Source organism: Lontra canadensis, unplaced genomic scaffold (genome assembly GCF_010015895.1).
Source record: "Lontra canadensis isolate GAN:19392208 unplaced genomic scaffold, GSC_riverotter_1.0 scaffold9, whole genome shotgun sequence".
Classification (NCBI taxonomy): Eukaryota; Metazoa; Chordata; class Mammalia; order Carnivora; family Mustelidae; genus Lontra; species Lontra canadensis.
Genome location: NW_022631003.1, coordinates 10,499,507 through 10,511,892, shown reverse-complemented (window position 1 = coordinate 10,511,892; position 12,386 = coordinate 10,499,507). Strand labels below are relative to the sequence as shown.

General features: G+C 36.9%; 1 protein-coding gene across 2 annotated transcripts in view; it reads right to left on the bottom strand.

The window, feature by feature from the left end:
- Positions 1 to 1,704: 1,704 nt before the first annotated feature.
- Positions 1,705 to 12,386, bottom strand: part of TSPAN8 (tetraspanin 8) — a 56,305-nt gene continuing 45,623 nt past the window's right edge. For both annotated transcript variants that reach the window (XM_032854798.1, XM_032854797.1), the window contains 3 exons: positions 8,842 to 8,973; positions 5,925 to 6,008; positions 1,705 to 2,001 (listed from right to left, as the gene is read on the bottom strand). In XM_032854798.1, coding sequence (XP_032710689.1) covers positions 1,948 to 2,001; positions 5,925 to 6,008; positions 8,842 to 8,973 — 270 coding nt within the window. In that variant the 3' untranslated portion in view covers positions 1,705 to 1,947. The remainder of the gene's footprint in view (positions 2,002 to 5,924; positions 6,009 to 8,841; positions 8,974 to 12,386) is intronic.

The window sequence follows — 12,386 nt, the reverse complement described above, 5'->3', positions numbered from 1 at the left end:
ACAAATAAGAAACAATCGATGCCCTTAAAAAGTTGCAGTATACTAACAGAGAAACACATATGAACAGGGGATTAAAATACAATGTGGCAAGTATGGTAATAGACATATGGGAAAGCCAAGTAGAACATGATCCATTTAGTAGGCAATTGTTTGAGAGGTTTGGAAGGCAACTGTCAAGGTCTGGATCCAGTTCTGCCTATCACTAATGGTTTTACCCTAGGCATGTTACCTAATTCACAGAAGTCTCTATTTTCTCACCTGCAAAATGAGGATAAATAGTATCTAGCTCGTAAGGATGTGGTAAGAAGAAATATGACAATAAAAGTATAGTTTCTGGTTTAGTTTCCAGGTCATGACAGGTGCTCAGAAAAGGATAGTTCATTATCTTTATCAGCAACAGGGGAGCAGAGAATTAGGTTGCCCACCCCAGCCCAGTATGCATCCCCGCTCCCCATTTCCCATTCCTTCCCCACGCTGATCCATTTGATAATGACTGCCTTTCTTTCCTTCCTCCTTCTCAGATGAGGAGGCTGTCTATCCTACTTTTCTAGTATGACTATAGGTAAGCACAACCACTTCAGAAAATTTCTTGAATAGAATCTATTAAACCTGAATATATGAATCCAGAAATCAGTACCTTTAAGCACTAAGATATGTAAAAGATGTTTACAGCAACTTTATTCATACCAGCACCAAACTGGAAGCAAACCCAATGCCCATCAACAGGAGAATAGGTAAATACATTGTAATAGGTTAGTATACAGTGGGGTATTACAGAGCAACGAGAGTCAGCTAGAGTTGCATACAATAATATAGATGAATCTCACGAACAAAATGTTGAGCAAAAGAAGGCAGAGTACATACTTTACTATCCCATTTCTAGAAAGTTTAAGAATAGGCAAAATGAATCTATGGCCATAGAAATCAGAAGAGTGGCTACCTTTGGGAGGTATTTGCGGAGAGTGATGAGATACTGGTAAATGATTACCAACCAACTATCAAAAAAAAGAAAAAGAAAAAAGAAAAAAATCCTGATTTTATAGCATTTGCCCATTTCTGTGGTATCAAGCTACCAATGTGATGTCACTGAGCCCATGTCATGCATACAGTCTGCCCCCGCGAGCTGGTGGGAGCCAGCTCCAGCACATCGCAATGAAGGGACATTCTGGTGTGCTGAAAATGTTCTGTATCTTGATCTGGAAAGTGCTTACACAGGTGGAACCTTAAGATTTGTTCACTTCGTTGTGTGGATATTATACCTAAATGAAAAGTAAAATGTAAAAATACTCCTGAGAACTCGCAAGATAAAAGCACTTATATCCATGTCCCAGAGGAAAATCCAAAGAGGTCCCTGAGATTCAGAGCCTAAAAGGCAGCACTCAGACCTTCCTGCCCCACCCCCACCTCAACAGCTGGGAGGAAAAGAAGAGATGCCATTAGGAAACATTAGCACACATAGAAAAGAAAAGCTGACTCTTTTAGCTGGGCCACGCTCAATTTTTTCAACCAGATGCTCAACTCAATCTTATCACCAATGGTTGACACACCACACAGAAGACAGTGTTGCTTCTGAAAAGCCCTGATCCCCTGCTTTAACTAACTATGGCCCTACCTGTCACTTAGCAATGAAAATTAATCCACCCGGGGCTCTGGATGAACGTTCTAAGCACGGTAGGACCTGAACACAATGATCAGACATGAAAATTCGTCAGCATGTACAAGGTCACTTTTATTTTGAGTAAAAATCACATTCATATCATTTTCCTTGTGTCACTCACATCTTAAATATGTTCAATATGTCTGGATGATACCTGTGATCTAGTTCAATGAGATATTTGAATCAGACAGCTGCTCCTAATGTGTACAGCACTTGTATATTTAAAGTTACAAAACCAAAGCCAAATGTTAAAGGGGCCCAATGGAGGATAGCTGGACACATCCACAAATTCATTTGCTCCCAATCTGGCAGTACAGGACCATAGAAAATACAAGACCAAGTACCTAGAAAATACAATAACAAGATTAACATGGAACTTAAAATTCTGGAGATGTTATAAATAGACAGAATGGACATTACACATGAAAAGATGCTGGCTAATGACAGTTCTAATCTTATTTATCTAAGTCATCTCTCTGCTTAGGAAATTAGAGCCTCCAGTGGAACAAAAGAGTATTGAGAAAGCTCTCTGAGTAGTTTTGTGTTTTAATCAGAGTTTTTAGCTGGCCACTCCGCTTCTAACTGGCTCTGTTTCATTGGGTAGTATTGGCTGCCCCCAGAGCACCCCATCCTTCTCGAACACACACACCCCTCTGTGGGACATGTATCCCAGAGCTCTGGAGAACCTAGGCCTTGTGGGGGCTAGATATACCTACTGCTTCCACGGAAGGGTTATACAATCATCTGGTTTAGATCATCTGCATAAAATCAGGGAGTCTAGAATTTCTCTTGCTATATTTTTAGGCATTGCCAAGAGGAATGAAGAAAGTCACTTTTTTTTTTTTTCTTAAAAAGCTTCTAAATCTATGGGGAATAGCTTAATTCAGGAATTTCCTTTGAAGTGAAAAAGTACAGCTGAAAATCTGAGGCATAATTTCCATCCCATTAAATGGCTCTCCCAAGAATGAGGGACCCCAAAATGTGCCCTCGCTGACTCTGCAGTCAGTGCCTGGCCTGCTGTGGCTTCCATGGGAAATGATGGAAAGGACCCATGTGTATTCAGACACCAGAGGCAGGAGAGGAGCAAGGGGCTATTTCTGCTGAGTCATCCCAAGTGTTCCTATTGTACTGAGGCATCCTGCTTACTAATTGTTCCCTGGAAATGCATTTCAAACAAGAATTGCTGCCCCATATTTCTTCCTTCTTAAAAACAAAACAGTAGACACCAATTCTCTGCAAAAATAATGGTTTTCATCCATAATGTTTTTCTAGAATGGCCTGAAAAAGCCCTGAAATTTCATTTTTTTTGCCATAGTCCCAAGCCTTCAGTCTGGGAGACAAGTATCAGGAAAGAGGAAAGAAAATGGGCAATAATCAATCAATCAATTAATTAAATAAAAAAAGAAAATGGGCAAAATATTGAGATAAAGCAACTGTCTATTGTTATTCATTGTCACATCCTTGAAATAGAAGTCCACTATTCATCAGCAGACTAAACAGTTAATATCACATTTTTTTGCCTTGGAAAAGATACTTTATCACTGTTCATAAAAACAGAAATAATTAAAAGAGATTCATCAGATAGTGATGTGTGCTAAGACTCAGGATAAACGTGCTAAGTAGTGTGCATGACTTCCCGTGTTCTGAAGCAGTCCAAAAAATGTTACAAATTCTAATTTCCTTCTCTCTTAACTGCTCTGTTTCTAGGATCTCCTGTCAAGATAATGTCTATCCTACAAAGTGATGACGATCATTGCCAATGACTCTTTTTCTCCCTAATTAAAATGAGGAGTGGAAGTGCTTCTCATTTTTTGTACTGGTCTCAAATAAGGAGACATAGGATAGTCTGGTTATTTGCGCTGAATAATGAGAATTCCAACATCTATAGATAAAATTTTCTTACAAAATAAAGCATTTTCATAGATCCCTGACATCCTATCCGAGAAAAATCCCTCAGGGATGTGGTCTTAACAGAGCCTTGAAAATAACTATTGGCCCAGACCCTCACAGCCTCTGCCTAAGCAGATTATCATCAAAGGTCTAAAAGTCAGAGGGTGGTTTTTTCGTGTCATATTTGTCTATGGAAATAGTTGAATATATTTTCTGCAGGAAGATATTTGTTTCTATTTTCTCCTTAAAAATAGTTATCAGAGGGACTTTTCTCTCTCTGTTTGTGTTTTCTTGAATTTGAGTTTGAGAAACAGAACAGAGAAAGGCCTCAGGGTTAGGCAACTAGTATTAATGCCTATAAGCCAGACTAATGCACATTTTTGGGATAAAGTTTTACACACTGGGTAATTTCAAAGCTCCTTTTTGAATAAAAAGAGGGGGAATATAAAATGAATAAAATATAAATTTTTTCTCTTCAAATCCTAGATGGAAGGCAGGTTTTAGATTGGGGGAGTGAACAACACAAAATGGGGAAGAGTTCTTTGAACCAACTCTTTGCTCTATCTACAGATAGTCTAGAAATCACAGTTCATTTAACTGGCGTTAACTCAGAAAAAGGTATACTTTATGATACCACTGCATAAATTCCATACCTATAAATTACTCCATGGAAGTTTTCTATTAAGGTCTTTTCCTATCCATGTCTTTAGCTCACCAGTAAAATATCTAAATATGCAACAACACATGGAATATACCAATTTCATAAAATACTGAAATACTATTCCTCTTGTAATCTTATTTTCCATTAGATGTACTTAGATTCTTGGCAAAGCCTTTGGCTATGATATGAGAGACATCAATCTTCCCATTTCCCAGTTGACCATGTCCTTATTTTCTCTGGCTTTGCTTCCGAGAAGTTTCTTAAAAGCATCAGTGGTTTGCAGCCAGTCATAGTCAATTGTCTGAATTTGAGTCTAACATGGATTTGACACTTATATTGACAATTACACTGAATACCTCATTTGAAGCCTGATCTTTCAATCATTCATTTAAAGTCTACCAACACACATGTATGTGTGTTTTATGCTTATAAATGTATGAGTACATCTGCGTTGTGATTCCTTACTCATCTCTTCAACCATTAGCTCATATTTCTAAACTTGCATGAACCCCAAACACAGCAGCAAAAGACATTTCACAAAAGACAGAATCAAAAGAGAAGCAGACCTGGTGACATCCATCATCTGTCAGACAAACAGAAAGTTAGCCCTATCTACTGACATAGAATGTGTCATACTTGGGCCTATTAATTTGGACTACAAGGAAGTAATACTCAACAGCTCAACTTGCTGTTCAAACTCTACTAGTAACCTCGAAGACCACTTAGAACACCAAATTGCTTCAACCCTAGCTAAAATTCCTCTCTGCTGGTAAAGTAGCAAAGTACGAGCTAGAAAGCTACCAGAAATCCCAGGGAGGACATTGTATAGCAAACTATGAGAGTGAAGCAGAAGTTACTACCTTGACCTAACCAGCCCTCTAGGGCAGGAAGCAGGAAGACACCTCACACATCATTAGGATTCTTGCCAATGTCCTCACAGGGAATCAAGAGTGAATTGACTCACGTGATATCTAAATTAACCAAGATCTGGAATGATTCCAAGAATGCTTCTCTGAAATAGTTTTATTTCATCTTATTAGCAAAGAATTTTAGGCCACGTAGAAAGTACCTTTGGGTTCTTAGAAAAACTCATGCCAAGAAAATCCATCAAGATAAAAATCTTATTCAGGATTTTTTTTTCAACACCAATAATCAAAATGATGAGTGTAAATATATAAATCTTAAATTTCCTTTAAAACTTCTTCAAGTGAATCCATAGTCTTTAAGATGCCTGTCTCTAGTTTTTAAAAATTATTAGATTTCTCTAGATGGAACAGCAGGAAAAGAGCTCCCCACACTCCTGAGTTTTTATTCTCTACTTCAAAATTGGGAAGAGAGATAAGAAATTGTAGAGGTCATGTTTTGGTTTTGTTTGGTACTTTTTCTTCTAACTTCAGGAAACTTTAACTCTTGGGCTAGTTTTCAACAGGAAAAGGATCTGGGACTAAGAACTGTATGGAAATTAATTCAATTTTTGTTTCCCAGGGGAGAGATCGTTCATAAATAATGGTCTCAGCCCTGCTGAACTGATAAAATTGTAATCCTCTTTCCAGACCGAAGACCACTAGAAAAAGATGCTAGACCTTGGGCAGTTGGCACCCAGTGTTTTTCTCAAGCACCTGGTTTACACTTGGCTCACTATTCATATTCGTTGGAAGAATTAATGAATAAACAAGGCAATGAATGAAGAGTCAACAATGCAAGGTTATACTATACCTCAATAAACACCAGTCCAAATGCTATTCCAATAACTATGAGAAAATGTTTTGCAACTGTTTCTTTTATGAAAGAAATGCATGGCTGTTAAAAACAAAAACAAAAAAGTTACCTTTAATGAAAATTTTATTTTATTTATTTAATTTATTAAAATTTTATTTAATTTATTTTAATTAAGATTTTTTCTCCCATTAGGTTGGCTTTTTACATTGCTACAGAGGAACACAGTCAACAAAAAGGAGTTAGGTTACTCCACTCCGCCATTCCGCCACACCACACTCCTCCCAGCTCCAAAAGGTGCTTAATTGTGGTTTGTTCATACGTTAAAATGCACTGAGAAGTAAAATCAAACTATTAAATTCAAGTATCTCATTGCTAAATCTAGGGATCTCGAGGTATAAGTAATAATTTTATCCTAACTTTCAATTATTCATTTTAGAGCTATTATCACTTTGTGTGTGTGGTTTTTTTTAGGTTTATAATCTGAAACAAAGAGTTCCCTGGTTTTTGTTTTAGCTAACTGTAAAACAAGTTTTCATTTTTAAAACAAGGTTTTAAAAAAAAATCCCTTAGTAATTTATATCAGGATTATTTTTACTTTAAAAGGGAAAAAAATATTATGTCCACTCTTTTGTCTTTACTTCAGATAAAAATGAGAATTGAGAAAGTAGATTCTCTGCCACATTTGTTGAAATATATTCAAACTAGCATGCAATTTCAAGCTTATAACATTTCAGACCAGACCTAAAAATTCCAACAATTGTAAATTACATGGGTAATTTTCAAAATGGAAAAATACTGCATAATGTAATAGTGGTATTATCTGTATTGCCAGAAAATATATCATCCCTGTGATAGTCTTATATGCGCAGAAGGCTAACAAAATATTGCTACGGTTGATAAAATAAAAGTTCTCCATAAGCCTGAGTGAAACAGTCTCTTCCTTCTCATTTGTGAATGTAATGGGTTTCTCCATTCACATCTGATCCAAAGTGGTAAAACATTAGAGTAAATTATTATGTCATTTAGGGTTAACTATGAGATTAATAATCTTATCTACTGAGTCACATTCATTATATTTGAGGAGTTTTCTCCCCCTCTCCCCTGCAGATAACCAGGTTACCTTGGCAAAGGGAAGGGGGAAAAAAAGGAAATGTGAATTATGGCAATTTCAGATTTCTTATTTTTCCAGACATCTTGAAAATGACACAAGGCAGATGGAAGTATTTTATGAATTTATGACCCTCCTTTTGGGAAACTGTGCAGCTATCAGCCTATCTTCCGCTGAATTATGTGTGAATTTGGAGGGAATGTCTATTACTTTTTAGGATAAAGAAATCTATCCTGCAGAAAAACATCTTTGAATCGAATCTTTAACGGGCAACAGATAACAATCTACAACTGAATTTACTAATGCCCTCATCATCCTAAAAGTGGCAACTGCATTCATTTATACCATATTTATTTCACCTCTTCCTCGAGATACCACATCACTAAACTAGGTCGGAAGGAATATAAAAAGTAAGAATAAAACTGCTTAGGGATATTACTTTGACAATAAAAAAAAACATGGTTGCTCTGTAGTCTGGTTGGGATAACTTTCCCTGTGAATTATGTTAAGTACTAGTAACAGCAATTCCCCTATAGAACAGTCTCCTGATTTGTGATGAGATTAGCAAAAGGGATGTGACAGCCAGCGGGAGAGAAATGTCCCCCAAGATACTTTCTATTTCCTACTATATAATTAACCTTAATAGCCATTACTGCACCAATGCCAAAATGAAAATAATCTTCAGATGTTACAGAAATTAATTCATTGAATTATAATAGCTTTTATGCATCTTTCTCCCAACTAGATGATAATCTCCTCGAGGGTCCAGACGTATGTGATTTTAGCAAGGGCCTGTCTGATATGTGGTGGACACTGAAGAATAACAGCAAATAAATGAAACATTAATATCAATTATCATTGTCCTATGCATTCCTCCCAAGCAGAGGGAACAATTTATGTAAAGCCCCATGGTAAGGAACAGATATTATATTCTTGAACTCTGAAGACTATGTTAGATAAGTTCCCGTAATACCTTGCACCTGCCTCTATATAAGAAATATCAATAATTCATTGAAATGAAGTTGCCTAGTTTTCACTCTCTCTTCATTATTTGAGCGTCAGCTCCATGAGTGCAAACATTGTGCCTGTCAGGAATAGATTTTCAGTGGCTGGTAAAAGGCCTGGCTCCTAGGAGGTGGTCACTCAGTTTTGATGAATTAAAGAGTAATAAGAAATATAACACATACTGACATCTACAAGTGACATAAATATGACAACTACAGCTCATAAAAGACAAACCCAGCTTTTTCAATTGACTTTAAATGTCTGAGGCCACTTCTTAATTGGAGCACTAATTAGGTAAATTGATTGATGTACTTAACATCCAGAGCCAAACCCCAAGGCCAAGTCTTTATACCTACACAATTACTTGAGAAAATGAATCTTTGATAAGAAAAAAAAATCTTTACTTCACAAACTAAAATGAAAATATAGTTTTCTAGGACTTATGTTAAAATAGAAAAAATAAAGAAGAATAATGATTAGCCATTAATCATTATTAATGAAGATGAGATAACTTTCATCAGTTAGATTGTACTTTCCTTCTTGCAGTGGAATGTTTCTTTGATCTATTAATGTTGACTTTAAAAGACATCAGACTCACAGAAAAAAAAAAAGAAATACTTTCACTTTTTTATATCTGCTTTTATCTTTAAATAGGATTTATTTATTATTTGGGAAATTCCTGGGACTTTTATATCATTATTCCCATTGTAATTTCTTGCAATTTAATTTTTTTTTGTAGAGACTCATTGTGAAAAAGAATTAACAGAACCACTTACTATGTCAAGTTTGATTTGTTCTTACCTGTTTGTAAACATTTCTGTCTTCATATGTCACACAAGAATCTGACAAACTTGTACATTCACATGACTTAAAATTTTGTTGAAAATTCTTTCCCCAGTCAGCAGCTCCATTGACCAAACCACAGCATTTAAACTGTTTAATGAAAAGTAGGTATAAGAAACAATCACCAAAGAAAATTTTTAAAAATTGTCAATACATTGAATCTCATTTTTCTGAAACTATTATTAAGATGTTTCCTATACCAAAATGTCATGTAAATCACCTCACCAATTTCTCTGGATATAGAAGCAAAAATGAAGAAATCTTCCATTTTGGTCTTAATATTAATGAAGGAAAAATAGGGTTGCAGATGCACATGTCTGAGGAAGTTGGAGAAAAGATGAAAAACTCACCTAGTTTTAAATGACAAAAGAGAGGGGAAGAATCAGGTCTATGTATCCCAGATTTGGGGAAAGAAGCTTCCAAAGAGTTCATGAGAAAATCAAGTTCTCTTTAAATAACTTTTGCTCAAAAGATATGAGAGGTTTTAAAAGATGATTTTAAAGAGGTTTTAAAAATGATCTTTGATCATTTTTGAAGGAGAGGAGGAAAAGAATGAGAGGCCTCTCAAAGGCCAAAAGATGATGCATGGTGAGCCTCCCGTAAAGCTGAATTTTACATGGACCTCTGCAAAATGAGGGAGGGAGGCAAATGAAGGAAGAAACTCTTAAAATAATGTCAAGGAAGGCCCAGAATATACTGAAACATGGGGAAACACTTAGGGAATCTGTGGTCGTGTTTTGGGAAGAGAAACAAGGAACAATAAACCCGATGACTCAGGGTCCATGGCCCATTGTATGATTAGATGAAAGAGAGATGTAACCGAACCTCATCTTGTTCTATTTTATCTATTAGAAAGACAACTCTTCATGAAGAAAAGGTAGAAAAAAAATTGCTGGAGAAAACAGAACCAAGACTACATGATTTTCTAGGCTCGGATGCATTATAAATGCCAGGATATTGAGAAATCTTTCACTTCTGGCTGGGTGACCACACTACCCCCATTACTTAACCCCTCCATACCACAGTTTCTTCATTTGTAAAATGCAGATAGCAGTAGTTGCTCACAGTATATGTAAGTCATGGATTTGTTGTAAGAAAAAAAATAGGAATATTCCTGTGAAGATAGGAAGTGCTTAGCCCAGTACCTGGCTTATAGAAAGTATCAGTATGTGGAAGCTATTGTTGCTGTTATTTTGTGGTGGGTATTGCCATTTCCATTATGCTCTGTTCAACACTGATATGAATCATTTAGATAAATATTTGGAAAGTACCTTTTCAACTCTGTAGTTGCTATAGAGCTGGCAGTGATGATTAACATTTTGGGGAATGGACTCAAGTTCCAAAGTTAGTTGAAAAAAATAGACTCAAACCAACAAGTTCAGTTGAAGCAGATATAAAGTCTTGCCCTTTGGCTCAAAGCCTTAAATGAACAAATATATGACTCAGCAGACATTCATATGATGAAGAGTGAAAGATTTCAGTTTGTCCCAAGGTCAATCAATATGAGCAAAGAAAACAATCTTGAAATAAAATAACTTCCTTTCCTGTTTTCATGATAGACATGATTAATTGCTCATGCTTTCTGATTAAATAATCTTGAATAATATTAATTGATATAGACAGCCAGATTTTTTTTTAAAGTCCCATTATATGTACTCACAGATCAGTCCATATTTGGAGCACAATATACCTCAGGACTCCTTAAGGAGGCCTAGAAGCAGAAGACATGGTAGGAGGTAAAAAGGCTAAACTTGGTATGATATCTGGTCACCAGATCAGATGTGTGAGAAGCCAAGGAAGAAGTTGGCCAGGATTTGTTGGAAGCGTTATCACAGCTGGATGAACAAGACACAGCGCAGTGAACAATGCAACCACCTCTAGACAAAGAGTCGTCACCAAGAATCCAAGAGAAGCACTTTCCATTAGTATGTTAGCAGAGAAGTCATGGGGGGCATTTCTCCAAAATCCAAAGAGAAAAACCACTTTGTATCTACAACTTCTGTTCATGTGTGGTGGGGCTCCCAGTCATCCAGCAAGAGTTTGGTGTCGGATTCTTTTTCCCAAAAAGTGTTACTAAACCTTGGTGGAGAGAGGAAGAGGGAGGGAGGGAGGGAGGAAGGAAGGAACTCAAAAAGGACATTAAAAAAGAACTGTAGTTCTATGAACATAGGAAGCTTCAGGCATAGGATTAGTGTACAAAAACGGAAGTAATTCAGAACTGTGCTAAAATAAACAGAACATTTAGAACCCCATGGTTGTTACTGGGACCTTGGATATCAGGGACAATGTGCAGCAAGTGCAATTCAGGACCCAATCCAGAGATCTGGTGTTTATCTAGAGCACCTTTTGTCTTAAGACAACCACCAGGGAGGATCAAGGATGATCAGTCCCACTCAGGGGAAGAACTGAGTTGCTTAAATTCTTCCTGCTTTCAACCTGGGTTGATCTGGGCTCCAGAGTAGGATGCTGGAGGGGAGAGGATCAAGAAATGCAGCTATTGGGGATGCTGGGAAAAGCACACCACAGAGGAAGTGAAACAGAGACTGACTCCTATCAGGTTTCAGCTCTTGGAAATGATGCTTTAAACAGAATTTTTACAAGCTGGAGTCTATTCAAACAGGAACTGGGGAATGCTCTGGAAAAAAAAAAAAAGTCATCTGATAAATAGTTCAAGAAACCAAGGATGTTTCAACTTAAAAAGCAAAGCTTTTAGAAGTCATATGATAGCCATTGTCAAAGTACAAGCTGCAATGTGCAGAAGCATCAGTAGATTTTCTTTTTCCTCTGAAACTCCAGAAGGAAGAACTAGGACTAAATGATGTAAATCCTAGGGAGGCAGGTTTTGTTTCAAATTAAGAAAGAACATACTAATCATCAGACTTAGATACAAATGGGGTGGGATGGGCAAAAACTAGTGAACTTAAATTCTTCAATGCTTAGAGAGTGAATAAACATAAATAAAAATAAATACTTCAATCAATGAGAAGTCAAGTTAAATGCCCTACAAAGTCCAGCTGTCCTCTTAGATTCTGAGAATTTCCTTAACATGTGAACCGAATGCTACATGTGGTTAATACAGTGGGAATTCTGGGAAAAAAAAGAGTGATTTGGGGCACCTGGGTGGCTCAGTGGGTTAAGCCTCTGCCTTCGGCTCAGGTCATGATCCCAGGGTCCTGGGATCGAGCCCCGCATCGGGCTCTCTGCTCAGCGGTGAGCCTGCTTCCTCCTCCCTCTCTGCCTGTCTCTCTGCCTACTTGTGATCTCTGTCTTTCAAATAAATAAATAAAATCTTAAAAAAAAAAAAAGAGTGATTCGGAGTTTCACAGAGTAAGTAACATTTTCGTTGAGCCTTGAAGCACATGTAGTATTTGGGAAGAAAGAGAAAAGTATTAGTATTTTCCAAGATAGGGAATGATGCCAAGATAGGAAGGCAGAATTGTTTAAGGGATCCTGAGTAGACAAACCTGACTGGACGAGAGTGGAGGGGAGGGGCTTCTTTTTTG